This window comes from Anomalospiza imberbis, chromosome 1, assembly GCF_031753505.1.
Source record: "Anomalospiza imberbis isolate Cuckoo-Finch-1a 21T00152 chromosome 1, ASM3175350v1, whole genome shotgun sequence".
NCBI lineage: Eukaryota > Metazoa > Chordata > Aves > Passeriformes > Viduidae > Anomalospiza > Anomalospiza imberbis.
In genome coordinates, this window is record NC_089681.1 from 136,362,029 (window position 1) to 136,377,448 (window position 15,420).

The 15,420-nt window shown below is 35.3% G+C and overlaps 1 protein-coding gene across 4 annotated transcripts in view; it reads right to left on the reverse strand.

Moving 5' to 3' along the window:
- MPP7 (MAGUK p55 scaffold protein 7) overlaps positions 1-15,420 on the reverse strand; it is a 145,521-nt gene that overhangs the window by 10,489 nt on the left and 119,612 nt on the right. For 2 of the 4 annotated variants that reach the window (XM_068172306.1, XM_068172314.1), the window contains 4 exons: positions 11,451-11,471; positions 11,339-11,350; positions 10,182-10,223; positions 2,969-3,139 (listed from right to left, as the gene is read on the reverse strand). In XM_068172306.1, the coding sequence (XP_068028407.1) occupies positions 2,969-3,139; positions 10,182-10,223; positions 11,339-11,350; positions 11,451-11,471 (246 nt within the window). The remainder of the gene's footprint in view (positions 1-2,968; positions 3,140-10,181; positions 10,224-11,338; positions 11,351-11,450; positions 11,472-15,420) is intronic. The other 2 variants (XM_068172323.1, XM_068172333.1) reach the window with 2 other exon arrangements.

The window sequence follows — 15,420 nt, forward strand, 5'->3', positions numbered from 1 at the left end:
GCACAGAACAGTGTGTGTTCTGGGGGACAAGTGCTCATGGTTTGTTACTGACAACTTCACTTCATCCTGCCCCTTCAGAAAGCTCTGGCTTAGCTGAAACGATGCCAGATAAAGTTATTGCATGTAGCACATTCATTCTAACTCTAAGGACGTAAAATTTATGCTACTCTGGCTCTTTAACCAGAGCAGAAGACTTTGTGAGCAGGGCTTTTCCCTCACTAATATAAATGAAAATTCTAGTGTTTAAATAATACAAGTCATATTAAACTATTCTGCCTTGGTCTGATAGGGCTGTGAGGTTTGTAACGCTTAGGATGCAGGCAATATTTGTGGTGGAAGACTTTAAGGATTTCTTGACAGCTTGGGAATAGCAAGTTACTAGAAGCAGACTGATAACATAACATTGGATAATTTTGTTTTTAGCAGACTCATCACAGTCCTAACAATTAAAAGCACACAGAAATGTTTGTATAATTACTGCTTCAGATGACGTTATTTTAGCCCCAAGGATTTGCAGGGCTTTATTAATGAACTTACATTTGCAGGCAAGGTAAAATCCTGACAAACTGGTATATTGAGCTGAACCTGAGAGTAGTGTGTATCACACAACAGGGCACTGAAATTACTGTGCATGCAATTTGTGTTCTTTAAATTAGACTAGACCAATTCAAAATGAAGTGAAATTTGTTTCAAAGCTGTCAAACTCCCTTCCCCTAAAAAAGGGGAAAACCAAACCTGTATGTCCCCTTTTAAACAGTAAATAATATATTTAGACCTAGCATAACACAATAGACATCTAGAGCCTCCACCAATTATAGCTATAAATTAATTATATGTTCCTTTCTTTCCTGGTACTACTATATTCAATGTATTATATGGAATGCTGCTACTGGCATACAAAAAGCTTTTAAAAATGTGTTTGCTTCTACTTTACCTGTATTGCTTAGCTCTGCTAGTTTTTTCCACATTTTGCCCAAGACATTTTTATGGTATTGGCTAGACTTAAGCTGCTCTTAATATCCAGAGAAAAAACATTAGAATTACTGAAGTCCGCAATAAATTTTTGAATTGCTTTTGTTACTGAAAAAGCACTCTTTCTTCATTTGATTTATTACAACAAAAATCAAATGGACTCTCTAGGCATTCCTTAGATCAGACATATGCAATTTGTTATAAAAAGTCTACTTATCACACTTTTGCACTACACTCTGTTGATGTAACTGTAAAATCAACTCAACCATGTTATTACTTGTTGTACATAACCCAAAATCTCACAGCGATCACACTAGTAGGTGGCTGATTTTTAGTGCTGGAGAGTGACAAAACTGTTTATTAAAAACTCAATTTAATGTTCCCTTGGATATGAGCGATATAAAAACACAGCTACTCAACAGTTCCTAACAGTCCCTGACAGAGGGTCATATTTCCCTGCTCTGCATTCATTCTGCCTCCATTCCTTCAGAATGGAGGAAATTTTACTAATGAAGAATCAGCCTATGTGTTACTGCCAAGGAAACGATAATCTATGAGACATTACTCATTTGTAGCGATAGTTACTCATCGGTACTCCAATTGTTACCTTTGAAAAGCTTAAGATAATGCACTTCGTCTCTTTTTGGGAGACTGAAGCAAAGCATTTTGATTATAAAATAAATGCTGTGAGGAAGCCATGACAGATTATAGAAGAACAGAAAGCTGACTAAAGATAATATGTTGAATCTTCTGCAGCTGTGCTTACATTCATACTTGGCCTACAGAGGTCCTCATTGAATCCACCTTTCTTACTACTTGTCCATTTACTTTTTCTAACTCAGTAGGTGATTTTGTTTCTCTTCACTTTTATTGTCTGTCTTCGTTGACCTCAGGTACTTATCCTGTTCTTTTGGGGTTATTTTCCACATAGATATATTGACTGATCACCAAGAGTGGAATATCAACATAATTATTTTGCGTTTTAGTACAGCTTGACTGCCACATTCAGACTTGTAACCATGGTAGCTGTATTTTAATGTCATCTGTCCTTGGTTTAGGAAAGCTTTAAACACAATCTCCTAAAGCATCGTTATATGCAAGTTGAGACATCCTGTCTACAAAGGTGGACTACTAGACAGGTGAAAAAATGGAGCATATTCAAAGGGAAGGGGTTATAGGTCTGTGCTCTACGACTCATTATAAGGGGAGTTCCCTGGGACATACTCTGTTTCACATCCATACTAACAACCCAGAATGGGCCCTTACAAAGCTATCCCATGGCAAGGTGGGTGATACAAGTGACTTGCTCAAGGGCGGGACTTCCATCCAGAGAGCTCCAGGCACAGGCTGGCAGAACTTAGTGAAATTTGATGAGGACAAAGTTCTGCATTACAGGCTGGGGACTGAAGGGCCTTGGGGTTCAGGTGGGCAGAGCTGAAAATGAGTCCTCAGCGCTTGCTGCAGCAATGAAGGTTAATAGGAGACTGGGCTGTACCACCAAAAGCCTGGCCCATAGACAGAGGGGAATGATTCTTCCCCTTCACTCAGCACTTGTCAGTCCCTTGTCAGGAATACTCTGTCCACAACAAGCCCTGCACTAAAATACTGTTGATAAACTGGATCAAAGGCATCAGAGGGCCTCGAAGATGGTCAGGAGCTGAACCTGTAAGAGAGACTGAGGGAATTGGGCTTGCCTGGCTTGGGGAAGAGATGTCTTGTGGGGAGCCACCAGCACCTTTCTGACACTCACTGAAAAGATGGAAGCCACCTCTTTACTGAGGTGTGAGGTAAGACAGGGAAGACACGATCGGAAGACAGGTTCCCAAAGCCGCTGCCATCAGCAACCCGCTCAGAACCTGGTGTTGATCTCACTCATTGGGAGGCTGGACCAGGTGAACTCCTGAGATCCCTTCAAATCTAAATGACTTTCTAGTAAACACAGTGCTAATCAGCAGGTTTCTGTTTCACCAGGTCAAAAATAAAGAAAACAACTTACCAACCAAAACAACAAGCCTGTATTTTTCATTAGGTTGTCGTCTATATTTTGCAACTTCTTCATAGGTTGGGATATCTGCTGTATCATACTGATCACTCTTCTTGCACTCATACATGGACTTGTTTGTTTTTTTATCTTTTCTGCTAAGACGAAAGCTTCTTCTAAAACCAGCTGCAGTAAGAACAGGGTTTTTTCAAAGTAAGAAAATAAATCTTCTTAAAACATTTGAAAACAGTCTCTTCCAAGCATTCAAGGATTGGAGCATGGAATAAAACGTGTATTATATGTTTAATAAGCCAGGTCATTAGAATGACATTTCCCATGTTTTTAAACTATATCAGGTACCTATTTAAACTGCAAAATTAAGATTACAAATAAAAACAGAACCTCTGCAATAACAAACTGCAAAATATAATTGCTATTAAAATTGTTAATAAATTGTTAATATATTTAGATTATTTAGACAATTTGAATATCTTATAAATTAATATATATACAAGAGGCAATTCATGCAAGCTGGAGTCTCATACCACATCTAATGCACGTCTATTGAATCACCATGGCACACAGGCATCAAATACAGCATAGGACAGAAACACATCTGGTGGTTGCATGGATTAATGAGAATTAACTCCTTGAACAATTCTCTTGAGCTTAGCTCCATGCTGATAGTATACTAAAAAAGTGCATTAAACCTTTCCTGAGTATGTTTAATAGTCAATCCAAGCACTCATAGTTGAATTACAAACCACTAGAAACACCTTAGACAATACAGTACCCATATTATGAAATTAAAAGTCAATATTGCTATTAAATCTATAATTGCATCAACTGTGTGATATCTATTGTGTCTTCTAGAGAAGACTTGAAATTTCACATAGCTTTTAAGCACTCTCAAAGGAGAAAATCATTGGCATTTTCAAGCAGAACAGCACAAAACACCCGTTTTACACTACATGTTAAAAACTAATTTAGTCCTCTGTTAATGATTACCTTAAGAGTTTTTCAGATAAATCCTTTATATTGCATTACATTAAATTTTACTGGTATCTCTCCAACACCGTTTTTGTTCTATAAGGAAGTATAGGAAAGACTGTGAAGACTGCAAACCTGATTTAACTGTCTGGTGGTAGTAGAGTAAAATACAAGCTATACTTTAAATCCTGGAAAAGTTGCTGGTGTTTTTCCCCAGAACACTTCATGGGACAGTAAACATCTAAACTTTTGGTCACCCCAGATTTTCAGCAAAATGTTTTCATATTCTTAAAAGAGCATTTATGTTTAGGTGCTTGAGAAGTAGTCATATTATAATTTCTTCTTCAAAGCTAATATTGTACAAGTTCAAGATTCAGTTCTGCAAATATTTAGCACCAGATCTGAAGAAAAATGCTACAAGGCTAAGTTATAGGCTTAGCTTTTTGCACACGTACAGTTTCATTGAGCATAAATCATCATAGAACCTGGACCATAGAGGATGTTAACCAAGTTTTTTTTTAATTGATGTCAGCCCCTATACCTATGGGAATCTACAACACAAGCATACACACAAAAGGTGAAGAAAAAATTTGTTTGAGAATACCATGATGCCAACCCATTTATATTCAAAATACGAATAAGTAAACTGAAAATCTATGACAAAGGAGAAGAGCTAGCACCCACAAAAAGGGCAGATGGTATTTTTAAGAAGTACAGTATAGTCTAGACTAAGTAGAAGGTGGGCTGACATAGAAAAAAGATCAAAATATGAGATATGAAAACATAATGAAATAGACTGGGTTGCATTATTTTATTATTTAAATAACACTGACACTGAAGTGGATGCAGTCAGAAACAGAAATGCTCTGTTGGAGAGCTTACACACCCACAAGAGGGTCTGGGAGATCTTGCCTGCCCTAAGGTGAAGTCCATCATGACACAAGGATGTTCTCTTGATCACAACTATGCCTAAGTGTATAGACAGCTATAAAGAAATGTTAAAAATAGCTTTAGCAATACAGACTACAGACACATGAAGTAAGTTACAAGTTTCCTGACGTCTCATCTAAAATGTTCCTGATTAAAAAAACCCAAACACCAACAAAAGAAGTTGCCCAAAACCCTGACAATTATTCTGTTTGTTGCATTTTTTCCTTTATAATAATTTTATGGAAAAACAAAAAATAGAGAAAAAATAAAGAATAATTCTTCACCATTGACTACTAAATGGTTTACAAAATTAAGAGCTTTGTTACAAGACCAAGAATCCATGTATCTGGAAAAGGCAAAGAAGTAAGAATGAACAAATGAAGCTACATCAATAGTCTCCATTCCAGTTTGGTGTTGACCTTACAATTAACAACAGCTCCATGCCCCTGATCACCCGTCTCAAAATGTCATTAGAACAGCTTCTCAACCTCCACTTAAATGGTGAACTGTGCAAGCTTTAGGAAAAGTATTTTTTCTGCAAAATCTTCCTATCAATTCAATCTCCACTTTTAGGTTTTGGTAAGAACATTTGTAACTTGTTCCTCTTTTCTCCAACCAATTTATTCAGATCTAATTAACAAACTATCAGGTGATAGATTAATTAAGAATTTTATTTCTTCCACTCCTTGAAAAAAGGAGAAAATCTTTCAGCTCTGTCTTCAGGCTGATTTGTCCCTTGTCACTTTTACAGGCTCCACAGAAAACATAACAAAGAGTCAGGTGATATGATTCCACTGCTAACATGTGTTTCCTTGAATAAAATATTTGATATTTCTGCCAGTGAAACTAATTGGTAAAATAGTAATATTGTCCTGTATATTAAGAAAGCTCAATAAGAAGTTCAACCAGAACTTAGACATTACAGAAAATAAAATATACTAATTAAAAAGAACAAACGTGAGAAAAACAGAAACCAGAATAAGGCTGACTTCTCTGCAATGTGCTGGTGAAGATGCTCTGTAAAACTACTGACTATTAAAAGTTTGTGGTATGCTGTTTGCTTCACCACTTTATGACTATTGTCAATTTGAAAGTTTTTCAAACTGTTCCTCAAACTCCATCTGAATAGCCCAGACTCTCAAAGAAGTTTGCTTTAAATAGCATTCAAATCCAAGGAAAACATACAGTTCCAAGAGGAAGGATGTTTCAAATATATCCAACACTTCTATGATACTGCTGCTGCATTCCTGAAAGCATCTTCATTGCTCACCATCTGCCATTATATGTCCTCTCATATATGGCTTAACTTTACTGTGACCTAGAAGCTGTTTTATAGAAATGCTAAAAAATATTTTCTACTGAATGTCTGCATTTGTAATTGCATTTTATGTTGGGAACTATGACTGCACAAAAATATTCAACTGAACTGAAACAATATTGTACTTTTAAGGAATAAAAACATTTATGAAAAGGCAAAAAATATTCTACTAACGTTTGCATATTTTATAGTTTTGAAAACATGAAAACCAAACTTCATATATTTAAATTAGCAATAGAACATCATTAAAAATACAGTTATGATTACTACAGAGAACCAAACTCAATACTAATATGCAGCAGAAAAGGTTTCTATAAAATGATTCAGGTTAAAAGTAAATTTCTATAAAGAACAAAAGGAAAATGTATAGTTTGCCTAGAATATTTGATAATATAAAACTTGATGAATATGAAAGGAGCTGCAGGCTACACTGTCTGTGGAATATGGGTATCAGCAGAGATTAACCTTAGCTGCCAAGTATGCAGACTATAAAATAAAAGGGGAAAATTCTGTCACCAAAGCGACATAATCTCCTGACCACTGAGAAGCTTGCACCAGCTCACTGGTTACAGCTACACGTCTAGGAGCTTACTGAACATGCAAACCCATAAACTGCTGTTGGAATGTAACAGATTTGGTGAAATAAGAGCAGGCTCTGGGTAGAAAATATTAAGAACAAATGTTCTCAAACCACTGATGTCTTCAAAACTTATACTTCTCAATATGAAATAAAAAATCATTACTAATAAACTTAATGAAGGCCTAACAATCAAAGAGAAATCGCTTAGATCTCTAAGAATGAAAAAAACACCTTAGCAGAAAAGTTTGATTATTCTTTTAACCATTAGCAGTATACATTTCATCATCTCGGAACAACATCCTTACACTTACACAGAGAAATCCACTGGGGCCTCACACAGAATCCAAACTGAAAACACACAATGTGTGAACTTGCCTGCCTTGCAGTATTTTAAAAGGATGATGAAGCAAATAGCTGTGCTTATTTACATTTAATGACAGAATTCTGAAGAATGAGATTTCAACTATGTTGTGTAAATTTCAGTCCAAATACACTAATAAAACGAGAAAATTATTTTCTCAAATTCAGACAGACTACACTAACAAGAAATGATAAAATATAAATTAATGCATGTTTCATAAATTCACAAGTAAGACTCCAGAACGCTATAAAGCACTTACATGGACTTTTGTTATTTTTCATTCATTAAAATCAGTGCTTAAGTACATGTTTAAATTACATATGTTCTTTGCTGAATTTAATTTCATCTTAGAGTAAACAACTTCTATTTAATTGTAAATGCATTTAAGAGCATCCTTTGTATTCATATTACTGACAAAAGTAAGTTTGGTACCATGGTCATTATCTAGGATTCTATGAACGTAATATTTTTACTAGATATTTCTGGATATTATTTTCCTCCCAAAATATTGGTATTCTTTTTACGTTGGCCTGTATACTGAGGATTTCTATTGTTCCACAGGAACTGCACAAACACAGAGCAGACTTCATACTATGTTTGCTTCTGGACTGATTCCCAGCTCGCACATTTAGACAGGGTTAATAAAAATTTAGATTATGTCTGGATTTTAAAGACGAAATTGAGAATAGTAAACAGATGATATTCATCTATATTTATTGTATGTTCATAAAGGTTCAAGCAATGTAACCAGAATTTAAGCTTGGCAAAGGCAAACTCCTATCGTTTTCCTCAGCAATTCCTCAGGAAATTACAGCAGAAACATACAATACCATACTGTGGCTTAAATATTAGAATTTGGTGAAAAATCATTACATTTATCTGAGTCACTTTAGAGGAGAGGGTTCAAATTAATAGCAGTATAGCCTTGCTTAGAAAAGATTTGATCCAAAATGGTTCAGACAATCTGCCTTCTGAACAGTCTCCTCTTGTGCTCCTCATGACCACCTTGTATGTGGGTGAAGTACATATCCTTTCAGAGAGGGTCGGGTGTTCACAGAGTGATCGGGTTCACAGATTGCAGTGCCAGAGCCATATATGTGGTTTGTGAAACAAGGAGACACTGGAGTGCATAAGACAGTTTGAATTATAAATCACTGTGTCCTGTTACTCCATGCAGAAGAATGATAACATCAACTGTCAAAAGCCTACCTGCTTGTTCTTAAGATAGGAAAATTTTAAAACAAATTATTCTTAGTGAAGAGTTCCAAGGAACCTCTAATTTCTAAGCCAAAAAGCTACCTATTCACAATCAGTGAACACATTTGTGTCCTTACCCCAAAACTCGTCCTAACATTAGTTTTTCTGCCTTCTGACTCTCCTCTCTGATATCTCATTCCAAAACCACACACCCAGCATGAGATGGCTGAAGGTACCACCTCTGGACTGCTGACAACATTCCACTACATGGAAGCTCTCAAGAAAGAAGCCATTGCCTGAACTGTACTTAGCAATTCTGAGTAATTTTTGTAAAGTTTTGCCTAAGTAAACTACAACGCATCTTGTTATTTTGTTCTTTGCTTCTGGGACAACAGTAGCTTCTTCCTCAAGACGCCTCCTTCCTAAGATGGTCATATCTTTTCGGTAACTACGGAGTTATACAAAAAATTAACTTTTTGGCAACTATGGACTAAAATGTTTCAGTGAAAAAGCCTATAGTACCTAGAAAAGGTGGATTTTGTTTTGCTACCTTCATTCTCAAATAAAGCAGCAGCCCACTAAGATCCGATTGCAAAACCATGGTAGTCTCACCCTAAGAATTTATGCAATATGTATTTACATAGAGAAAGAAAAGACTGGGGGGGGGGGGTATTGTTCATGTTTCAAAGAAATTATTTGATACGGAAAATGAATTTCATCTGGAATCACAACCAAATTATCATTTGCCAAACATACCCAGTATTTCAATACAATTACAATTCAACATGAACTAAGTTGACTACTTGACAAAGGTAAGAAGTGTATTTTCAGCATGATCAGATACTCACAAGTTCCACAAGCACAGGATGGAATTATACCACGCTAAGGTTTTGTAAACAGGTCAGAGTTCTTTCAATTATATACTTTGTGTGTACCTGATGTAGTTTATACACCACATTTAAAACCATTAAAGCACAATGTGAAAACAACTCCAATTTGCACTATTGGTCTAGGATGTTTCAGTGAGCCCACTAGCTTGGAAATACTAAAGTACTTTGACAAGTTTCTCCCCACTTCTCTTGTATTAGGAGGACAAATGTCTTGGGAAAAGGGCTGGTTGCCACAAAATCTGCTCCAGCCAGCCTTCAGCTGGCAGAAATTCTGGACAGTTTCAACTAAAATATTTTTACATAGGTTTCAAAATGGCACAAATTAAAAAGTTGAAACGTATCATGGAACATTCCCCTTTTTAAAATGTTAGTTTTGTTTGAAATTTGGAATCTTGAAAATGAAGCCAAAGGACTTTTGCCCCTCCTCTTCCACCATTCCCCACAACGACACATTGAGCTCAGACCAGCTTTAAAGCTAAATTTAAGCAACTGAGTTATTATGACTGATATTTTGTAATGTGGACAAAGAATTGGTGCCTGCAAATTTGCTCTGTATTCTTACTGGATTCTCCCAAAATGGTTAGATAGACATGTACAAAGAAAAAATGTGTACACAAAACTTGAATAAAACCTTTAGAGTGTCTTTAAATAATTTTTCATGATACAGCAACCTTTTAGTTTCATTAAACACATAGCTAGCTTCATGTACTTCAAAAATTTTGACTTTAAGATCAACCAGTACTTTATTAGCCTATGTTTAACCAGGTAAAGGCATACACTACATAAACCCTTTATGTCAAATCCAATGAGCCATGTTTAAAACCTTCATATTCATGCATTTGTCATGCAGAGTAAGGACATTTGTATGCAGATTACCCCCAAAAGCAAAGTGGACACAGTAGCTCCAGGGAAAAGAGGCTGAAAGAAAGGAACAAAATTGTCTTTTGTAACCAATTGCTCACCTAGATATGATCCACTGTTGTGACCAGCACATTCAGCATCTTCTGGACGAAGGGTAAAAGCATACAGAATAAGAGCCAAGAAATAAAGCAGAATAGTTAGAAGCCCAGCAAAAAATACAGAAGAAATTATTTTACAAATGACAACTGTACAAAGCATAGCATTAAAAAGCCTTCAATAAGCCATTTTCTTAAAAACATAAAACAATATTTATTGTTTTATATTTTAGCTGGAGATATTCTTGGATTTTGCAGCATGCACACTGATCTTTTTACCTTTTCAAGCAAAAGTTGTGATGACAACAAACATTCTAAAAAAATTCTAACACTGTATTATTCAAATTTTATCAGTTAATAGAAAATATGCCACTTAAAAGAAAGCAAAACAATTTGATGTAAATCAAACTTTTTTGTAAACTATACATTATCAAACTTTAGCTTTATGTTTTGGCTCACTGGATTAGACAGAAAGGTTTTTGATCAAAAACACATCCTCTCATTTAATATAAAATAGCTATAATGTATATTTTTACATGCCAGAGGCCCTTTGATCAAAAATATGAGCTACAGTTTCTAAAGCTTTTATAAACAAAAGCCTCTTAAGCTAAAAAAAAAAAAAACAAAAAAAACAAACCAAACAAAAAAACACAAGAGATCAGCTGCTATTACTTTAACATATGCTGCAAACATAACAATAACAGGCTACACTCAGAGGGAAACTCAGGGAAAACAGTAACGATGACACCACATAGATGAACCTTCTACCACCTCAGAGAAACAGTCTGTCAGTATTAGTTACAAGCTCAAGACCTCTCATGGCCATGTAATTAACTCGGAACCATCTCTCTCCATCCCAGCCCACCCAAGTGCTGCCAGTATTATTCTATCATACTGCTTTTCTATACATATCTTGCAGAAGTTCAAGAGAGAGAAAGCAGTTTAAAACAACAGTTCAAATTACTGATCATTAAATGAAGCAACTAGGAATATTCTAGTGTTTTTATCTACTTTAAAACATGATTCAGTGTATTTGGTGGCAATATAAAAGCATCATATGTATAACATCTCCTAGAAACACTGGACTATATTCAATTTAATTCTAAACACATGTTCTCTAAATAAAATTATTGGGCTATTCAGGGAAACTTTTATACATGTACCTTCAATTTCCTCTGAGAAGCACAAAGGAGAAATAGGAAAGGAAATCATTAAATGGAGTGAAAACATAACTTAAGAAAGAAAAGTTAAATCGAAGAAGAAAAATGCACCTACCACACTCAACCGCTTCCTCATCTTAGAACAGCCAAAAAGACAAAGTATTATTGTTTAATACTTCATAAATAGGAAAAAATTCAGGTATGTAAGCTACTCTCAAATTCTCTGGACAGTACCTATTATATTGAGGCATATACCAACATACCAGTAGTGAGTTTAACTACACTCAGAAAAGGATGTAAAAAGGCACTGAAATACTACGTGCACTTTAAATTCCCATATGTGATTCTTCCATTATTCATTTGATAGAAATAACCCTACCCTGCCGCCATGGAAGAGCTCTTTGGTATTAAATGCAAAGTTTGTTAGTTCCAATTAATCAGTCTTAACCTAGAATTTCTAAGAATCACTACCATGAACATGATCTCAGTATTTTTCTGCACTTAAAGTATGAGCTGGGACTGCCCTTCGAGATGGATTTAGAAAAGGATTTTTGGCTATGGCTTTTTTTTTCCTTTTTTTGGAGAGTCTACAATTGCAGCTGAAAACCTGCTGAAAGAATTCATATACTCTTATAATCTTTTCTCTGACATTATCCTGATATAATAGATCTACATAAGACTTTCCCCTTACCTATAGTAAATCAATAAATTTCTGCTGCTTTGACAGTAGAAAACATATATTTTTGTAATCATCTTTAGGGTTATACAGAAAAGCAAGATAAATATAATGAATTTTTGTTCACAAAGATATTATATACTAAGGTTAAGATTTATAGAGAGATTTAACAATCTACTTCTCATTCAAATTTAGAATGTGGATAAATAGGCCTAAAATACAATAATTTCAAAGACTTTCCATGAAGCATGTATTTTCTCAGAATGTGAAAAATTACTCAAGAGCTATTTTACAATCTTTTATGTATAACTATTGTACAAAACAAAGGCTAGGTCAAAATTCTCTGGCATATATGACCACATGGAAGAGCTCTTCTCATTTCATGTCATGAAATGGACGTAACAGTCTCTTCTGCTACAGGAAAAATACTTTTTTGTACAATCATTTCTTGGTACCATTTTTCTTGAGGACTTCCATTTTAAAATATTAATTTGGAAAACTTTTCTGAATCTTATTTAAAGTTTATTTCTATGGTCAAGGCAACCATATGGTTTAAGTTGGCTGGGAAGTCCTCTAAGGTGAACACTCCTTGGCTGACCACATCTGGTGCCTTTTTAAAAGAGTTTAGACAGTTTTGTGAGTTGAAGGTGAAAGCATTGGATCCATTCTTCTCTCTTGAGCTTATAAGCTCCCAGTTCTTGACAAATGGCCTAAAGCTGGATCTAGAATGGCAGGCTGGCTTCCAGGTATTAACTCTTTTCTCCTTCTCTGTGATGTATGACAAATTTTTCTGCATTTCCCTTTCCATGACTTTCAATAGACTGCAATGTAACTCCTGAAAACAAGTCACTAACGCTCAAGGCCAATTCACATAAATAGGTTTTAAAAGTTTTTTGAATTCAACAAAGTTATTTGACTTAACTAATGTCTGTGCATTTTAAAATACTGTCTGGTATTTTCAGACTGGCAACATGTAAACCCTCATTTATGAACATCAAAACCCAGACCAGGAGCAAAGGAGGTCGCTATGTACACATGGACAGAGGTCTGCACTCGCTCAACCCTGACCACTGCAGACCTCACAGGAGTCCTGCAGGTGTGGTACATGGTGGAGTTACAGCATCAGGGCTGAGAACACTCAAAGGAATCCAGGCTTCTGGGCTACCCCTGCCAGGAAAGGAACATGCTTATCCATAAATTAAAGACATTAGGATTCCCAAGTGAGGCAGCTGAACCCAGAAAGCACAAGCCAAAACATCTACAAGCTGACGTTTAATGTTAAGATAAAGGCATTCTGAACTTCTTGTGTTTTGTTAAAAATCTTCCTTCTTAATACTGCTCTTAACTTTCTTGGGCTACTCTTAAGGTTGAAAATATGTAATGGAAAGATCTTGGAAATCACTGGGTTTTCATACCTTAATGCAGCTATAAACTGTCATCAGCAAGTAGCTTCCAGTTTGAACTTTACAAGGACCTTTACCAGAGCTATTTGCCTGTCCCTAGTAAAGTCAGAAGTTACTTGCCAGGAAACTTTGTATTGTGATGCACTACTAAATACACTTTGTACATCTGAAGTAGCTGTATGCATGCAGCAAATATGTGCCTAAAGTTCCAAAGTTTTGAGACATGAAAAACTGGGGCAAATACAGTTTCACTAAATGGAAGTGGGCAGAGAAAGGAAAGGTCTTCAGCTAGAAGGGACAAATAAAAGACTAAAAGAGGTCAAAGTCTAAAGAGGAGGAAATCTGATGGGAAGTAGGAAAACAAGAGCAGTAAGAAAATGAAAAAAAACCCAAACACAAACCAAAAGGCAACATGGAACAAATAAAACACTGAGTAAAGAAAAAATACAACCAATTAAATGTATTGTGGTAAGAAGGGAGAGGAAGTGCCAAAGAAAATAGTCATGAAACAGGTTTAAGAAATGACAACAAAGCTGTAACAAGACAAATGGGAAAAAAGAAAAAGGAAACACAAGTGCAATGGAAGCTTAGGTGGTTTTATTCATTTTAGAAAGATTTCAGCGTAGCCAAAAATGCTAAACTATAACAATGAAAACCAGTATCATATACACTGTGTTTTTGTACGTATTTTAACTGAAATGTAATCAAGATTTTGGGGGCCTCACCTCTATTATACTACTTAGGAAGCTCAAAACCAGGGCCACTTACAAGAACATTCTCAACTCTTTGGAACAGCCCAGCATCAGATTAAGATATTTTGCTTTTGTTGACCTTCTTTCAAAAATATTTCCAGCAAGCATTTTACTTAAATGTTTTTCAATCTAAAATTTGATCCAGCAGCTCTGTTCTAGTTTCTTACCACAAACAAGTTGCATTATTCCTTAAACTATACTTTACTTTAGTAAGCAAGAAATTGTGATGTACAATAGTCAGCACTGCAGTGAATATATTAAACACTCTTCATTTTTTAGTGATGAACAGCCCCACACAGCAATCAACATTTATACTATTTTGCAGGTTTTTATGCTCTGGAGTTTTGTAGATTGAATGGTAACTTATGTTCATGCAGAAGGAAATTTAAGATGATCAAATTCAATTGTCTTACAAAACAATCAGATAATAGTATCTCTATAAAGGTAATTTGGAAAATGAAGAAGGATAGTCTTGCAGTGAAGGACAGATCCATTTCCAGTTCTGTCTCATGTGAACTTGACTCAAATGTCATCCAGCTTCAGGTTTCCTTAATTTCTCTGTGGTAGCAGGAAGTTAAGATTTGTAAGGACAGGAGACTTCTAAACAAAAATGCTAATGTGCTAATTTAACTCTATAGGTCTGGTTTATTTTTTGTTTGTACTTGTAACTACCTGCAGGTGGGCAATCAAGTTTCAAATATGAACACAGAAAAATACTGAGAAGAAAGGCAGAGTTAAGATTGTGCAGCAATTATAAAAAGCACAAAGAATCCTACAATACATTTATCCTAAATGTTTGGTCTTCAAATACAAGAAGTACAAAGCATTTATTCTTTTAGCCTGTTTAAATTTTTTTGTTGGCAGAACATAATCTTCAATTCAAAAGACACTCAACTATGGGTAAACTGGGTTACATCTTGTTTGAATGAACACCATTTGGCTGCAGTTAAGTCTTTCCTCTTGCTCACACAATGCCAATCACATCTCATAAATCAAAATTGAAAGTAAAATGGGTTTTAAGCCTTAGAAAAACTACATGATGATGACTTTATCACAGTAAGTATTTACATTTAGCATGAAGTACACAGAACAAATGTATTTTCAGGGAAAACACATCTCTGAACAACTCTGTCATATATGCTACATATATATTAAACTGTACACACAGGGTATGGGTATACACATATACATATGAACACAGTGCACAAAGTTGACAGAGCTTACAGGCCATACTAGTATAAAATATAAAGTTAC